The following is an 11742-nucleotide window of genomic DNA, read 5'->3' as shown; positions in this document are numbered from 1 at the left end:
CTTACACGAACCTAGATAGTATAGCCTACTGCACACCTAGGCTATATGGTATAGCGTATTGCTCCTAGGCTAGAAGCCTGTATAGCATGTTACTGTACTGACTACTGTAGGCAGTTGTAACACAATGGTAAGTATTTGTTTATCTAAACATATAAAAGTTTCAGTAAAATGTAGTATCATAATCCTATGGGACCACTGTCACATGTGGTCTGTTGACCAAAACGTTCTTATGTGACGAATGACTGTATTTAAAAGCTGGTCTTTCCTATTCTGCACACTATCCAAGTCCTTTGTTCATATTTCTAATAGATTTTGCTCTGGCAGATTTTTTTAAAAGTTGAACCTAAACTTGCTGAACAATGAGAATTTGGTGAGCAGGTACGTAGGAGGAAGCCCTTCTGGAACGCAAATACATGAAATGTGGATATGATCGACCATCACACCCTCTCATTGCTCAAACCTAAGTAACACCAGGTATGTTGATAGAGTGCTTTCGCTTTTTTTCCTAAACACTTTCGTCAATAGTATCTTAATAGCAATTCACGACATTGGCCTGAGGTCAGTGGGCCAGCAATTAGGATCTCTTTTTGACAGATTAGGAAATGAAGCTCAGAGAGTTAAACTATGTTGATAAGGTAACACAATCAGAGGTTGCAAAGCCAGCTAGAGGCATCTTTACACAGGGCCTCCTGAATTCATGTTTTGCCTCTAGAGTCACAGAAACCTTGGCTTGAGCCACTCACTAACTGTAAGAGATTGGAGATGTCACTGCACACCTCTGAGCTCTGCCTTAGTACAGCCTAAGGATAATAATAGTAGCTACTTTATGTGGTTGTTCTGAGGATTACATGAAACAATGTATGTACATTCGTTACAACACAGTGTCCGCCATGGTAGTACAGGTTATAACATGTGATTCATGCGTTTTCCTTTAGCAGTATTTGTGGTAGTTCCAAAGCTCAACGCCTGTGTCCAAGACTTCTTTCCTTTAATTACACCCTTGCCGTGCTGTCTACTTTTCCTTTCTTTTAGTATAATCCACCTGAAACAGCTGGCTCTTCCATGTTTGGAGACTTATTAGTGAAGGAGTCGTTTCCTCCTCCCCAACTTTTCAGGGAGCAAATGCGTTGGGGAGTGAGAGAGAGGGACTCTTCGTAGCGGCACTCCACACTCCCAGGCCATATAGGCTCAGTAAATGTTGATTTTCGAATGAATACAGCCAAGAGGAGGGTGTGCTCCCAACGCAGCCTTAGCACAGTGCCTGGCAGTTGTAAGAGATTCTGGCACATAGCAAGAGCTCAGGAAACATTTATGCAATGAATGAATGAATGAGTGCACACAGTAACTGGGAGTAAGGGCTCCATAAACATTTTTGTATTAAATGCATACTGCCTGGAACACGGTAAGCGCTCACTATATGGCAGCCGTGACTATCCCTGGGCGAGGCATATAAAATCTAGTACAAGAACTTGGCTTCACTTTGCAAGGGTGCATGGGTTCGAATCCGAGCTCCTCTTCCCAGGTGTGTGACCTCGGGCAAGTGACTTAATCTCTTTGTGCTTCTAGTTTTCTCCTCTATAAGAGGCGGACGGCGGCTTGAGCCTACGAAGAGACGCTCCCCGGAGCACTCGGACCTGCTGCCTGGTCCGCAGCGAGCCCTGGCCACGCCGGCCGGCCTGGCCACGGGGGCACCGCTAGGGGCCCGCGTCCTCTGCCGCGGCCGCAGCGGGGGCGCCTGGGGCTCCCGGTCGCGCCCCGCTAAGGTCTGTGCACCGCGAGGGGGCGGGGCGCCCACGCGGGGCAGCCCACGGCAGCCTCGGGCTGGCAGTCCGCGCCTGCCGGGGAGCCGGGCGGCCCGCACTTCTTTCTCTCCCTCTCCGTCTCCCTCCCTCTTCCTGGCCGGAGAATCTGGCCGCGCTCGGCTCAGCAGCGCCTCCCGCGAGCCGCCGCCGCCGCCGCCGCCGCCGCCGCTGCTCCGGGCCCCTCCCCCGCCTGCCCCCGCCCCCCCGCGCGGCCGGCGCCCGTCACGTGACGCGGCGCCAGCCAATGGCGGGCCGAGCCGCGGTCGGCGGCCGCCATTGCTGTCAGAGCGAGCGAGCCCGGGGAGGGAGGAGAAGCGAGGCTGACTGGGGAGGAGGGGGGGGTGGGGGAGGAAGAGGAAGGAGGGGACGTCGCTCGGCTGCCGGGGTCGCCCGCTGGCTTCGTCCGCACCCCCCCCTTCGCGAGTTCTCGCTCCGCGGCGGCGGCGGCTCCGAGGCGGCAGCGGCGGCTCCGGGGCTCGCCTCCCCTCACGCGCCGGCGGGGGCCGAGGGGGAGTCGGTGGCTGGAGATAAACAAGGCGGCGGCAGCGGCGGCGGCGGCGGCGGCCGAGGAACAGGGAAGGCGGAGGCGGCGGCCGGCCCGCAGCGCCGGCCCGGGAGGCAGCGGCGGCCCTGAGAGGCGGGGAGGGCGCCGGGCCGCGCGGACAGCGCCCCCCGCCGCCGCCGAAGCCGCCGCCGCCGCCGCCCGAGCAGGAAGGAGCCGCGCGGCCGCCCCGGACCCCCCCGCCGGCCCGGGCCCGCCGCCCCCGGCGCGGCGTCGCCGCGGCGCCTCCCGCCCGCCCGCCGGCCCTCCCGCCCTCCTCCTCCGGCGGCGGCGGCGGCGGCGGTCCGGCCGCCCCGCGCTCCCCAGCGAGGCGCCGCCGCCCGGCCCGGCCTCGCCTCGGACGCCTCGCTCCGACATGCCCCTCTCTGGTGGCCGGGCTCGCGGAGGATCATGACTGCGGCAGCGAACTGGGTGGCGAACGGGGCGAGCCTGGAGGATTGTCACTCCAACCTCTTTTCGCTGGTGAGTAGCCGGGCTGCGGGGAGGGGGCTGTGCCGGGGGTGGGGGGGGTTCCCGACCTCCGCCGCCGACCAACTTTCTCCTCCCGCCGCCGGGACTTCGCCCCTCCCTCGCCTCTCCCCGCCGTTCGCCTCTCGCCGATTCTCCCCCTTTTGGATCGTCTCTCCCTCGCCTTGGATCCCATCCAGTGTTTATTTGGCTCTTTAAAAATCATTTGTGAGCGCGGCGCTCGGCGTGGAATTTGCATGTGGAAGTCTCAAAGCTGCGGATTCTGGGTTGCACTTCGAACGCCCACCCTCCGTTGCAATCACACCCCCCTTCTCCTCCCCTTTCCCCCCTTTTTTCCCCCCTAAATGTGAAAGGCTTCGCCTGGTGCTGCCCGCGCCTGTGATCAGCAGCCTTTTCCCCCCTTGTCGGATCGGCTGCCTGCCCGCCCGCCTGCCTTTTGAATTTTTTTAAATTCCATAATGACACCTGCAATTTCGCCCGAAAACAGTTGATTGAATGCGATTGTGTCAGTAAAGGACTCTTGCACCCGGAGCTCCTGCGATTGTAAACATCGACAGCCGCCTGCCTCTCGGGGCTTACTACGCCGGAGAGCCGTAAAGCCATTGCACCGAGCCGACGGAAGGTGGAGAAAGCTTTTTCTTCTTTCTCTCCTCCTGTGTCTTTTAAAAACTGTTTTCTCTATCCTAACAACGAATCCACACACACACACAGAAAAGCAACAAGCTGGGCGGTTTGATAACATCGCTTTTATCTACCTTCGCTCCTCTCGCTCGCTCGCTCTCTGATAATTGACAACTTTTGCTTCGGATTTGAATCGCCTGCCTTAATCTTGAAGCAGTTAAGGTGTCAATTGTTCTCGTGGAAGCCTGGCACCCGACGACAGCGTCTGGATTCATCGAAATTAAAAATGTATAGGGCTCCAGCAACTCTTTCCTGGCGGTGGCAGTGACATTTGGTGGTAAATGCCATCTTTGCTTTTTATTGGGTCGTATTACCTAGCTCTGAAAACATTCACGTTGTTAAACCTGGCGTTTAGGCTAATAATTGCAGTACGTGGTCTTTAAATATGTGCTTTGTGCGTGAGTTACTGTATGTATAGCTATGTGCCCGGGAGAGTAGGAATTTGTTTAAATATTGAGCAAAGATTTGTAAACAGATGTAAGGCAATTATGTTTCAAGCGTAGAATATAATTGGAAAATTGGCTGAACGGTTTATTTAATTTAGCCTTAAAAACACCCAACTTATTTTAAGTTGTGTACCCTATTTTGTGTGTGTGTGTGGAGGGGGGACTGCCGTTTTGGAGAGCATACATTTTGGAAATAATTTTCTGTAACTCCTGGTGTAGATAGAAGCATTATTTCCTCTTAATCCTTGTTTACACTGGATAAATAATTTAGTGTTCAAATTGTAATTAGTTACATTTAATTATGGGTGGCATAGATGCTTTTTTTCTTTGAGACTAATGGAGAAATACAAATTCTTGCCAACTTTTCAAGTGGAAGTGTTATTTTATTAAGTATGTTACAGTATTTATGCAGATTTAAAAAATCAACATGTGATTTTTACCTACAAAGACTGAGTGACATAGTATCATTGCTTCCACTCTGGTAAGATCAGGTTAATTTTTTTTAATCAAACATTTTTATTCAGATATTTAATCTTAAATTCAATTATAAGTTCCAATTCATCCTCTCAGTACTGTGATAATTTTGCCTTGATCTTTTGATATGTGAGAATAAAACTCATTTTGTCTCTTTTTTTCCCTCCTCAGTCTCTGTTATTAAGTATCAATCAGGTTCAGGGACTTTCATAGATTAGCAAACATATTGATTAAGAAGTATTTAAAATAGTTTTTGTTTGGCAGCTGCTGACCACATTGACACAGGTAATTAAAATAACCAAGTAGACCAATATTAGTGAGGAGAGATCTCCCAGATTACCATGTATCATGCTGACTGGGAATGGCTTGTGTATATACAGATTTTGTAGAAAAATGAAAGTATATTATATGTGTAGCTAGTCTTCAGGATGTATCATTTTCTGTTATCTTTTTTTTTTTAAAGGTTAGGTAAGGATGATAATGTTACAGAGATAAGATCCTTGAGATTCTTTTGGAGAAACAATTTGTAGGAGAGGATTCTGTGTTTTGATTTTGACCAATAGAAGTTTTGTGTTTTGAGTATTTCTCCCTAAACCTGTTTAAACCAAGGAATTGATTTTTGAATATGCTTTTTTTTTTTTTTTTAAAAAAAGTAGAATTAATCTTTAGGTAGTGACTTTGAAATGGAGAACTACAGGAATGCTTAGGTTGATCTTTTTTTTTTTTTTTTTTTAAAGGACTACAGAATGTCTATATTCTCTTGTGTATGGAGGGTGGATAAGGTGCTATTTAAAAAAAATCTGAATCAGTTAAACTGCAGACTTGTACATTTCTCTGATTCCAAATTGAGAATTTTTCTTGAAAATTATATGCAGCAGCGACCTAGATTAGTAATATGTTGTCTAAAGTAAATTGTATAGAGTAGTTAATGTCAAAGGAGATACTATCACTTGTTCAAAATAAAGCAAGTTTTATATAAAAGAACTCTTTGTGTTTAATAATGGCATGCTTTTTTTCTGTTGGCCTGTAGTTTTTTTTGTTTTTGTTCTTTTGATCAAAGTGTTGTTTGTAGAGAATCCCTAGATGCTCATATTACTGTAGATTGACATATAAACTAGCGATTAAAGTTCTGTACCACAGTAGTGACCCACCCACTTTCTGTTACCTTGAGGTGTTCATTATGGCTTAGCAAAAGTTAATTGTGTTATCAGGTGCCTTAAGATTTTTGCTAGCCTTTTACTTGTTTTCTGATTTTCTCCTGCATGGAATCAAATTTCCAAAATTCTCTTTTCAACCTCCATTTCCCTTTCCTAGCATGTGAAAAATGCCATTATGTATATACGAGATGTGTCATTGTATGTGTTTCTTGTTCTTACTGTTCTGAGACTTGTAGCTACTGCATGCCTGGCTGTGCCTTTATGACTCAAACTGTTTTCTCACGCTGTCCATCACATTTCTGGGTGACTCTTGTTATATAGTCACTCAGTTATAATTCAGTTAAATGTGTTAAATCTGCCTTTTCGGAAAGTGCAACAGTGCACTCTGTGGTATGTGAACTCACCCTTGTGAGAAAACATATTATAATTTCCAGGTGTTAAGTGTATCTTTATTTTTCTCTATTGAGATAATATGGAGAAAGTGATTTTTGTATCCTTTAACTAAACTTATGTACTCTTTGACATGAGGTAGTGATCGCTAATTCTTAGGTATGTTTGGTCTACATTCATGTTGTTTTATTTGCTTAGAATCTTCCTGACTATGGATAATTGGGTGATCTCAAATTCTTGCTGAATTGAACACACACACACACTAGTACTTAATTCCTATTGAAGATCATTAATGCTATATTTGAAGCTTTTAAGGTAATCTGTTGTTGACCTAATTTCTTTTTGTCTTAAGAGATTTATTTTTTGCAGAAGGGAAGGTAGTTGTAAATATAGAAACTTTGAAATGTATTCTTTTGAACCAAGTGAACCAAATGGGCAAGTCTATCAAATGAAAATGAGGAAAAGTGAATGATGATTTCTGTAATCTTTTAAAGTGCCAAAAATTCTATACACAGGATATTTTTTCATCCCAACTTGCAATTTTATTATTTATATTTAAAGCATCTTTTTTTATGGTGGTTCATTTTCTTTAATGAAAATATTTGTGATTTGTTAATGTATGTTTTCTGTTTAGCATTTTGTTGTTAGTAACACATGGTGTTAACAGTATTTATATATTTTTAATAGCAATAATTGCCACCCGGTAATAGTTGCCATATTAACCTCCAATTGCTAGTAAATATTTTTAAGTACATAATAGACAGCAATTTAAGGCATAGTGTAGCAGTTTACTGGACCGTTTTAAAGAGCCATTTGTACGTGTGATGAGTTCATAATTTTAAAGAGAATATACCTTGGACCTGTATGCTACAAATATTTTGCTGTGTTACTGCTTGAAGTGCTCTTTGGGAAGAAGTTAGGTTGGGCCAGTTTCTTCTTTGTGAGGAGAATGGGGGGGGGGTGCATTTAGGACATTGTTTATTCAGTTTATTCCAATTGCTTACATAGCTTATCAGTTTCTTTGGAATGTTTTGGTCATTTTTTTCATGACTGTAGTAAATACTTATTCGAAAAAAAATCTCTTACAGCATTTCTTTAAGTAATATAAGTTATAGTAGTGGATTATATTAATTAGTTATGGAAAAATTGATCTTTTTTGTTCACTGGCTAGTTTAGCCTAGTTAATTGTGGGTTAATTGTATTCATCAAACACTTTCACAGATCTCTCTACTCTTGAGATTAATAAAGAAGACACGTTCTCACCAGTTTGTACTATGTGCTATAAATTGTGATAACTATTTGCAAAAGATAATTTTTCTCTATAGTTCTATTTGCCTAATTATTTAAACTTGAGATGAAACTCTTATCCCAGTGTAAATAGTAATGAGATTGTTTATCTGGATGTTTTTATGGACAGTTAATTCAGCTGTCTCTCAAAGTTTGATTCAAAGACTAGATATTTTCCTGAAACATTTAACTTGTTTTTGAAAGAAGAAAATAATAATAATGATATTCCACTTATTTAAACTAGTGTTAGAAATACTGCTTGGTTTTTTTTTGAAAGTGGATGATACATTTATTTCACAGGAGCCTAGCCAGTGAGAAAGATTAGACAGAGTTTACGAGAATTAGTGATGTGGTTGAATGTTAGGTGTTAGTATTGTTACTGAACTGAGCATCGCAACTATTTATTAGAAATGGAGAAAAAGATTTCTGCAACATTCTTATTAGTGTCATTTATTTAAGATATGTTGTGTACAAATCTGCTTTATAAACTATGTGTGCTGTATAGTGTTGGCCACCCCAGAATGTCTGTTTTGTCAGAAACATTTCTATTTCAAGAAATTATATTTAACGCATTGCAAAATGAGGCAGGTAGGTAGCCTAAAAATGCGCCTGTGGGATATAGTAAAACACACACACACATGCACACACACACTTAGTACACACTGAGTTTCATAGTACTTACTTAGAGGTTTAGAATTAGTGAATTAATATTTATAGTGTGTTCTTGGAATTTAGGATATTTTCCCCCTCTTGTGTCATTTAACTTTTTTCTGATCTTGTTCAGATAATTTTCTTTTATAGCATATGCTTTCATTGTTTATTTGAAAGATTTGGAGGTGTTAGCGTTGTTCTGTTGGGGGAATTCACTTCCTTCATTACATAGGGGAGATGATATTCCATTAATCTTGGTAAATATTAACATAAACGAGGAATTGTAAATTCAGACTTATTTGCATGAATGAAATATGTATGCTGCCCAATTTTTGTTTAGTGCAAAGTCACTTATGTATATCGGCATAGTTTTCTCTTTGCTTTATATGAAAATATTAAATTTTGTTAAAATGTTGTGATTAGTGTTTATTTCAGAGACAGTTCCCCTACTGTACTGCACTGTTTTGTTATTGAACTTTTAAGATTATCTGTGATATAGAATAGATTTTATTCTCATAAATTGGCTGTAATAATCCTCCTTTAGGAACTCCTGGTTTTCTTGCATTTGTATTAGCATGTCTTAGTTATGTTTGTTGAGGTAGAGTTGTCTTCGTTTTTAAGCTCATAAAATGTCTTTTAGAGTATATTTGGATTCCAGTCTGGAAAAAAGGAAGAAAGATGACCTTTTTTTTGTTGTTGTTTTTGCTTTTTTTCTCATTCTAGATGAGAGGAAGGAGACTCAATTGGGTCCAAGGGAAAATGTTATTTCATTGGCATCTCCATTTTCTGGTTTATTATGTATATTTCTGAATGTTTGTTTCTTATTCTAGATGAATTGTGGTAGAATCTTATTAAAACTGTATTTCCACTACTGTGAAATAGTACAGAGCCCTGGCTGACAGCTTCTACATTTTGTATTTTTTACAGTATAGTGAAATTTCATTACTGTTAAAGGAACCTCCTGAGTTGATTGTATTAAAATTTCATTTGTGTCTTTATTTTGCATAGTTTAATTTTAGCTTTAACTTAAAAAATGGGTAGGGGAAGATAAAGAGACTATAAGGAAAATATTTCTTTTTAAATCTTCATTAGATCTTTTCACTGTAATAAGTCTTAATACATATTAAGTCACTGCATTAATTGGATATATTTAAGACATTTATTTGATATTAAAATTAAATTTGAGGAAAAGATTTGTTTCAAATAAAATATATAATTCATTTTGAACAGAATTTTTATAAAGTGGAAATTTCAAAAAATTGATAAACTAAAAGGATACTAAACTGAATGAAAATACTGTTTTTTTCCCCTCTCTGAAAGAACATTCATAAATTTGTGAGGAAGTATTTTTGAGTAAGATATACGAGGCTTCCTCATATTTCCAGATTATTTCATTAAATAGGAAAGATGATTAAATCCATCTGAGCTTAATCTGAGAGCTAATAAATAAGGTGTTCAAAAGAGTATAATTGGTGTGACAAAACATTTTAGTTGACAATTCTCATGATGGAATTTTAATGTCTTAAAGAGAAATAAGGAAAAACATGCATATATCTAACTCTGGAACATTTGGAACCAGCTCCTAGTTTTTTTGCATGCATATATGCCTGGCACAATCCTACTCTTGAGGACATTCAAATGTTACCCCTTCTGTGAAGCTTTCCCTGACTCCCACAGGCAGAACTGGTCACTCTGGCTCCTGATGTGTACATATGTACCTCCTTCCATGTACCTCTGATAAGCAGATACACTTCTGTGGGAGTGTAACCCTGTTGAAATCATCTTTGCATTCTCTTGGTAGTTAGGTGCTCATTAACTATTTGTTAAATGAATGAATTGCTGGATAACTATTCTCTTCTCCGTTCCTCAGGGGAGCTCTCATTGCCCATTTGGGTCCTGATCACAAGTATGCTATTTTTCTTTCAATTTATTTAGATGTTTAGCTCTGTGTTCTGAATATCTATGTTACGTAGGCTGTATGTAGCATAGCTTGGTGATATTTTAGATGAATTCTAGAAAATCTTTATAAAAGATAATTCTAACTAATTAAGAGATGTGTTCTTAAGCCTCAAAGGAATAGGAATTCATTTAGCATTTAGATTTTCTGTAGCGCGGTGAAAAACCTATAGGTTTTGGAACCTGTTGTGGATTTTGTTTGGGGCTTGATCCAGAGTTTCTTAACTTTTATTCTTTAAGCTGTGTAGGAGGGATTTTACTCAACTTCAGTTATAAGATTACTTTCCATGAGCCTAGTAACTGGTAATAGGGAAATTTGAGTTGTATTCATGGTTCTTAGTAGTGAGTAGGCAGATGAGGTTGGTGACATACTGGTTCTTTGCCTCAGTTTCTCCTTCTGTAAACTTGGTGAAAATATGCAGCACAGGAGGTGTGAAAAATCATTCTGAGTACCTTTAAAGGAAAGCACTTTGGATGACTAGATAATGTTCTTTAATAGGAAGAGACTTCCAGTAAGTTACAACTAAAGTTGTAGAGTAGCCCTAGACAGTAAACCAGGAAGTTGGAATAGTAAAACGACTTGTTTTAAAGTATAGCATTTATGTTGTATTTGTACTTTTTTTGAAGGAGCAGAGGATTTAATTGTTTGGTATCTTTCTTCATAAGTAAGCCATGATTGAGAAGAAAAACTTGAAATTCATCTTTAAATGTTACAGCTTTTCATTACAACTGCATATGATTCACAGTTGCATGGTGTGTTTTTAATGTGCTGGGTGATTTTGCTGTACCAACTCTGAGCTATGACTGGCTGAGACTGGGAATTGAACTGTGGCTCTTATTTGGAAGTTTAAGCTATTAATTCCTTGGCAGGTCCGGAGTGTTCTTTGAACTTTAAATAGCAGTTCTATTAACATTTTGAGATTTGTCTCAGAGAATATCAGAAATAGTACTTAATAAATATATTTTTCTTCTTAAAGACTAAATCACGTTTTAGTCTGACGCACAAGTCACAACCCTTACTATGTTTTTAACAGCAAGAACTCAACTACTGGCTAATTTCTATTTTCTGTTTAATGCTGCAGTTTCTAAAACTCTTGTTTAGCCCTTCTTGAAGGAAGGAAAGTCCTCTCACAAATCTGTAGTTTTTGTGTTAGTCATGTTGAATATGAATAATGTGTTAAGTTGTATCCATAGGTTTAGAATTTGACATGTAGGTGGTTGCCAGCCTTCTAAAACGTTAGAAAAAGTTAATTTTTAAGTTTGTTTTCACAAAAAAACCTCCCTTGATTTCTGTTGCTACACATGATGGTTAGCCTATTTACTTTGTATTGTACTTAATTAGGTGTGTTATAGAACTCAAAATGCTATTTATGGCAGCATTTTTGTGGGAATGTACTTAACTACAGTTCTGGCACTCTGAGCAGACACTCTAAACCTTCCCTGCTCTAGACAGTGGGAACTCTAGGCCCTCTTCTAGGCCAAGGGGAGGATCGCTCTCTGAAAGAGCGGTTTGAAGAGAGTGTTGAGAGGTGAGGATGGCTCCCCATGGGAAGAGCAGCAGTTTTGGAGTGAGGATTGAAGGCAGGTTTCCTGTTCCCTGCTTGCAGGGACCCGCCACTGCTTTCTCTTTGCTGATACCCTTTTATTAAAATGTCGAGAATAGCAGCAGGTTCTGTGGTGTCATCAGGGAAAGATTTTGTATTTCTTTGCCTTTTAGCTCTGCTCTTCTCTTTCCTTTTTCACTCACCCCTAGAGACAAGCTTTCTGCTTGCTATTTTGTGTGGTAAATGAGGTCCTCTGAGATCCAATGAGATGAAAAACGGAATTGGGGGTGAGACTGGATGCTGTAGCCAGTAAAGTAGTATTTA

General features: G+C 41.1%; 1 protein-coding gene across 1 annotated transcript in view; it reads left to right on the top strand.

Annotated features, from left to right (window-relative positions):
- The first annotated feature begins 2663 nt into the window (after positions 1-2663).
- Positions 2664-11742, top strand: part of MED13L (mediator complex subunit 13L) — a 268378-nt gene continuing 259299 nt past the window's right edge. Inside the window, exon 1 of the mRNA XM_069496718.1 lies at positions 2664-2826. Within this exon, the coding sequence (XP_069352819.1) occupies positions 2755-2826 (72 nt within the window). The 5' untranslated portion in view covers positions 2664-2754. The remainder of the gene's footprint in view (positions 2827-11742) is intronic.

The sequence above is a fragment of the Eulemur rufifrons genome, chromosome 21 (genome assembly GCF_041146395.1).
Source record: "Eulemur rufifrons isolate Redbay chromosome 21, OSU_ERuf_1, whole genome shotgun sequence".
In the NCBI taxonomy this organism is placed as follows: domain Eukaryota; kingdom Metazoa; phylum Chordata; class Mammalia; order Primates; family Lemuridae; genus Eulemur; species Eulemur rufifrons.
Note: the sequence above shows the minus strand (reverse complement) of the source record. Positions and strands in the feature narration are given on the sequence as shown.